Source organism: Anopheles cruzii, unplaced genomic scaffold (genome assembly GCF_943734635.1).
Source record: "Anopheles cruzii unplaced genomic scaffold, idAnoCruzAS_RS32_06 scaffold01177_ctg1, whole genome shotgun sequence".
Classification (NCBI taxonomy): Eukaryota; Metazoa; Arthropoda; class Insecta; order Diptera; family Culicidae; genus Anopheles; species Anopheles cruzii.
Genome location: NW_026454762.1, coordinates 1 through 6,332, shown reverse-complemented (window position 1 = coordinate 6,332; position 6,332 = coordinate 1). Strand labels below are relative to the sequence as shown.

The 6,332-nt window shown below is 53.5% G+C and overlaps 1 protein-coding gene across 1 annotated transcript; it reads left to right on the top strand.

Annotated features, from left to right (window-relative positions):
• Positions 1-1,502: 1,502 nt before the first annotated feature.
• LOC128276435 (NADPH oxidase 5-like) lies at positions 1,503-6,280 on the top strand (the record flags this gene model as incomplete). Its single annotated transcript, XM_053014897.1, has 7 exons — positions 1,503-1,627; positions 1,736-1,953; positions 2,085-2,273; positions 3,737-3,930; positions 4,059-4,180; positions 4,272-5,228; positions 5,287-6,280. Coding segments are annotated over 7 exons (2,799 nt in total), but the record flags the coding sequence as incomplete, so codon positions are not given.
• Positions 6,281-6,332: the final 52 nt, after the last annotated feature.

Below are 6,332 nucleotides of genomic sequence, written 5' to 3'. Positions count from 1 at the left end.
TTGGAACAAGCTCATATCCCTGTGGCCTGCTTGTTGGTCTAGCGAAATATAAGCCAAACCGAGGTCCCTGTCCGAAACCTGAAAGAGCAACACGGCAACGCGCTGTCTCAACACTCGCATCATGATCGTTGCTTAGCAACGAGCAAGTGGGTAAAGGATGTAGGGACACGAAGATAGTTTGAAGCACATACAGATCTGTCATTTATTGCTATTGCTTCTTTGAATAGCCGAATATTGAAACTGGTATTTTGTATCCCATTTGTCGAAGTGTCGGAAAAACGTGAAACATTGATTGTTCATAGCACAGCCACGGGGCCACTGCCATCCATCCCAGGCGCTTTCGAAAAAATGTGTGTTTGTGTACGTGTGTTGTGAAAATGTTGAACCTATTCTCTTTGCCGAAATAGAGAGGGCAAAAAAGGGCCTTACAACGATAGCATCTCCTTCCCCCTCGGTCGCCTGAATCGGCACGGACGGGAGCTGGACGATCGCTGGCAGCAGATCGGTAGTTCAGCATGATTAATGATTTTCTCTTAATTCGGTGTCAGCCCATTTTGGGCTCCAACCCCTCGGAGCGCAGCACAAAGCATTAAACCCCGGTCCCGGCCTTTGCGCGCCCCTCTCTGCAACACTGCGAATATGCGCGAACTGCGCGGAATCACTGACCAGCGCGCGACGCAAGCCGATCGAGCAACCACAATGAAAGTTCACCACCACCTGCGCGAATTTCGGTGGGCTAATTCGGTTAGATTCCCGAGTGTCAGGTCCCGGCTCGGCTCGCGGTCCCGCGGACAACACCTGAACAAATGTTTTCTCCCAAACTGGGAGCGATGAGTTGGCGAAAACCCGACACGGTGCCCGGTTTGGGCTAACGGATAGATTCGACCGTGTTATCACCTCCGAGTGGTTCGCACCTGGCCCCACCGTCAGGAACCGTCTGGCTGACTCACTGGGAGCGCGCGGCGCGGACAATCGCGCTCTAATTTGTTTCATAAGCCTGTAATGGAATAAATTATCGCTCAAGGTACTACTGCCAACAAATCGCACTCGAAAACCGGAGTGAAACCGGTCATCATCGGTGCCGGATGTCTGGCCGCGTACTGCCGGGTGCCATTAGTCAGCGGGAAGATTAATTTACGCACACCCCGGACGCAAAGAGGGACCTCTGCAACTCATTAGCGACCGTTAAGGGAGTTGGCATTTCCGCGAGCAACTCGAATCTCAGTCACGTGAACGCGACCCGCGAGATTCCGGTGGGTCTCGGGATCGTTCTGGGGGAAGTGATATGTTTTCAGCTACACTTTTACGCACGCACTGGAGGTCCAGGGACCCCACAATATGTGTCGATTTGCATGAGTGTCCCGAGTTTAAGCGATTAGTGTCGCAGGAACGAGTCATAAATGTCTAATTAACGTCCGCTGCCGTATACTACTTTTGAGTTGCCCTTGGATCACATACCAACTCGCGGAAGCATTCAACGCTGTCCTCTACGGTTGTTACAGATCGAGGATCTTACGATAGCGATGTTCGAGGATGCGGACAAATATAATCGCGGTGCCATCACCTACGAAGCGTTGAAGAACCAGCTCGAGAAGCACGGTGGCTTGCTGGAGAATCTGAGCATCAGGTAAGGCTGCTGCGACCGCTGCTGATTGAGTGATTCAGCCAATTAACTGTCGGCAAAACAAACCCCCTGCGTAATCCCTCTCGGACAATGTTTCGTCGCCATCCCCAGCATCGATCGATGGCTGGTGCCATTGCCGCAGGACGATGGGAAGAAAAAGCGCAAGAAAAAGCCACTGCCCCATCAGCTGACGGCGCCGTACATCAAGAACAACTACGTGTATCTGTCCTTCCTGACCGTCTTCACGGTCATTAACGTCGGACTGTTCATATCGCGTGCCATTCAGTACCGCCACAGCAACGGGTTCGTCATAATGGCGCGGGCTTGTGGTAAGTATCGGCACACCGGGAGCGACCGGATCAGCCACCAGCAGGTCGCAATCAACACCAGACAGCCCGATCGCCGCTCGTTTCCGGGGATCACTTAAATTTCAACTCTCCACCCTTCTCGAACTTCACAGGGCAGTGTCTCAACTTTAACTGTGCCTTCATCCTGGTGCTGATGCTGCGCCAGTGCATCACGTTTCTTCGGACCCGCGGCTTTACCGCCTTCCTGCCGCTTGATCAGCACATCTACCTGCACAAGCTGACCGGCGTCCTGGTGGCGGTCTTAAGTCTCGTCCACACCATCATGCACCTGTGCAACTTCAGTGAGTATACCGAGTAAACCTACCGACTCGACCCACAGTGACGACGACGACGACGGAGAGTAGAGGCACCAAATCTCCGCCGAGACCCGCCGGCCGAAAAGCCGAGCCACCAGCCCCAGCATCTATTCTTGGCACTCTCTTCCCTGGTAAATAATAATCGAGGTTTATCGCTTAATTTCGCTGCGCCCGTCGTTCGGTTGGGTTCGGTTTTCCAAATGTGCACCCCGAAAAACAGACGAAACCGGACGGGCCAACGGCCAACGTGAAACAGGACACAACACGGCCCACGGCGGAGCTGGAGGAAGTCATAAACACTCCGGCTCGCGGAGCCGTTGGGGAAAAAAACACGTAACAACACGATATCGTAAATTATATTTTTATATCTCAATTTACGTTTTTTCGGCCTCCCCCCTGGGGTCCTCTGTCGGGCCGTTCTTTTTTTACTGCGTTTTACTGCACGGTGCACCGTGAATGCAGGCGCTGTTTAGTGGCTCGGCCCACGACTGGGCGCGTTTTCACTTTCATGTGTATGTGCGTAATTATGAACCGTTGTTTTTTGTTCCATTAAAAAGCGCTTTTTATGGATTATGATTTACCCGGCCATCGTCGAATGGTCACATTGCCAGGAGTAAGCCGTTGTGTACCCAATGAACTCAATAAGCCCGAATTATGTACATTTCAGCTAATTTATTTGTGTAAATTTATCAGCTATATTTTTTAAATGTTTGTCTGACTCTTTAAAGTAGTTTAAATGTATTATTTTCTTCCTCCGTAGAAATGGTCTGTTGCACCTTTGTATATAAAGTAGTCAACTAAAACCTTTAGGCACCTAACTGTACGTTTTTACTTTCTATAGCTTCCTACGGCAGCAAAGGCTGGCCGGGTGATCCAATAAAATATTGGCTCCGTCGATGGCTTGATGGCTTTCAAACCTACCGGGTTTAACGGCCGTCTAAGCGCTAAACGGAGTCTGTAAATGGCATGCGTTCAGTAGGATTTGTCTCGTTAAATTTTAATGTATCGGTTCCTTTCTCTTTCTGTCTTTCTCTGTGCCTATGTGTCTCTATCTCTCCCTCTCTCTCCATGTTGCGCACTCGAACTCCGACGAGGTACTAATATCGCAATACGCCACCCACCGTTGACTAATCTGACCAATACCTACATTAAACCATACTCGGCACCACACCATAGACCCGCTCGGGCGAGTGTGGGATCTGCGTGACCGGTGGATCGTATATTAACATTGGTTATCTCTTTCTTTACATTTGTCTTTCCATTTCAATTACACTATCTCTTCGCATCACCTCTACCTGATCGCCTGTCCTGCCCGCTTGACCGTTCCGAACCTTCCCGGGGCATCCTCCGGCCGTGCTGTACACAACCTACCCTGCCTGTACCATAATCCTTCTCGGTCTCTCGATGGCCCGTCCCGTGTGTGTGTGTGTGTAAATACTTTCGACCAGCCACGATCGTCGTGAACGATCCGGTGATCAACGCCAACAACTACACCACGGCCGAGTGGCTGTTTACGGCCCGGCCCGGCCTGTTCGGACTGATCGGAGGAGTCGCCAATCCGACCGGCATCGCACTGGCGGTGATCCTGCTGGTTATGTTCATCTGCTCGCAGCCGTTCGTGCGACGCGGCGGTAGCTTCGAAGTATACCGATCTTGCATAAGTCTTCCATTGAAGCGTTGAACAACGATCAAACACACGTTGATTTCCAACCCCCTGAACTGGTGCATTGGATAACCACACTTTATACCCTTTGGCTCCGATATTTGCAGGTTTTCTACTGGACGCACCTGCTGTACATACCGTTCTGGATTCTGGTGCTGTTTCACGGACCCAACTTCTGGAAGTGGTTTATAGTGCCCGGGATGATCTATCTGGTCGAGCGTACGATTAGGTAGGTAGACCTGTACGACACGCACCAGTCCAGGGCGAACGTGTTGAACCCAGGGGCCCAATTGTGACGCTCACCTTCACTTTTCCCAAAGATTAGTTTGGATGCGCACCGAGCACGGCAAGACGTACATCTCGTCCGGGTTGCTGCTTCCGTCGAAGGTGACGCACCTCGTCATCAAGCGCCCGATGCACTTCTGCTTCCGGCCGGGCGACTACGTGTTCGTCAACATACCGGCGATCGCACAGTACGAGTGGCACCCGTTCACACTGAGCAGCGCCCCGGAGCAGGAGGACTATATCTGGCTACACATCCGCGGCGTCGGCGAGTGGACCAACCGGCTACACAACTTCTTCGAGCGCGAACAGGAGCGTCTGCACAACGGCGAAATCCCTGCCATCGTGGCCGGTTCCTCGGGAACGGCAGCCACCACCACCACCGCCGCCGGCGGTTCCATTGATCTGGTCCAGGAGAAGCGGCAATCACCGACCGGCACACCGTTACCAGCGGCACCGACGGTAACGACTCACGCACCGATTCACAAGAGTTCCAGTTTCGAATCGGCCCTCAACAAACCGAAAACCGCTATCGGGAGCGCTGGCGCAGGGCCTGGGCTTCGGAACGACGGACCCAGCAGTCCGGCCGGGATCATAAAGTCACGACACCCACCCGGTACCTCGAAGCTGGCCATGGAGGGATATAGTGCGCCATCTCCGATCAGTGCCGCAGCCGCTCAGCCGAAATTCGAACGGCAAATGTCGGATAACCGAGCACTGAAGAAAATACAGGCCACTCTGCAGCGCACTTTTTCGCGGCGTGATCAGCTCATACCGAAGTCGATCGGTGGCGCGGGTGGCATTTCGAACGAAGGGTTCACCGGAGATGGTACCGATGGTGCCGCCGGGGAAGCCGACCTGAAGGACACCAAACGGAAGGTGACGCCCGAGCCAAGCCTGCACAAGCTCATCCTCCAGCAGAAGGTGCCACTCGAGAAGTCTCTCTCGATGCCGGACATGCAGAACAAGTTCAAGAAACGGGAGCGGATGATGGTGTAAGTACTGACCGATCGGACTGTTTAGTTCCAACACTAATCACCTGATCCATTCCAGGCTTCGGGAGTACATGCGCTCCGAATCGGAACGATCGTTCGATGAGGTTCAAATTCGTAAGGCACGCCTGCAATCGCTCGGGTTGGCCTACCTGAGTCCGCAGAACAAATCGCTGGCCCAAAGCTTCCGCTACATGCGCAACAAACCGACAATCATCGCGTTCAAAACGCCGAGTCTGGAGAATTGCGAACCGCGCGACTCGACCAATTCGATCGTCGTGTCGCCCGGAGTCTTCACGCAGAAGGACGCCGAAGAGGGTCGGACGGGTGTAGCACTGGGAACGGGCGCGTCCGTGGAAGCTATCGGAGTGACAGGCCCATCGGGTTCGGGCCCGCCAGCGGCTAATCGGCCCGTGAACTATCCGGTCGGAAAGCCACTGGAAATCTACATTGACGGTCCGTACGGTGCACCTTCGAGCCACATCTTCCAAGCGCAGCACGCCATCCTGATCGCGACCGGTATCGGCGTAACGCCTTTCGCGTCGATCCTCCAGTCCATCATGCACCGGTACTGGAAAGCCCGACACTGCTGCCCGCGCTGTAACTACGGGTGGTCTAGCGAAATTCCACCAACGATCATGAACCTGCGCAAGGTAGACTTCTTCTGGATCAATCGCGATCAGCGCTCGTTCGAGTGGTTCGTCAACCTGCTGTCGCAGCTCGAGATTGAGCAGGCCGAGCTGGGCAGCGCGATGGAACGGTTCCTTGAGATGCACATGTACATCACGAGCGCTCTGCAAAAGACGGATATGAAGGCTGTCGGGTTGCAGCTGGCGCTCGATTTGCTGCACGAGAAGGAAAAGCGCGATCTGATCACGGGCCTCAAGACGCGCACCAACGCCGGTCGCCCAAACTGGGACAAGGTCTTCAAACAGATCCAGGACCAGAAGAAGGGCAAGGTGACGGTGTTCTACTGTGGGCCTCCTCAGTTGGCCAAAACGCTGCGCTACAAGTGTGATCAGTTTGGTTTCCAGTTCCGGAAGGAAGTGTTCTAAACGCGCCAAAACACCGAGAACGTGTTCTGAAAATGTTTTTATCGTGCCTCTT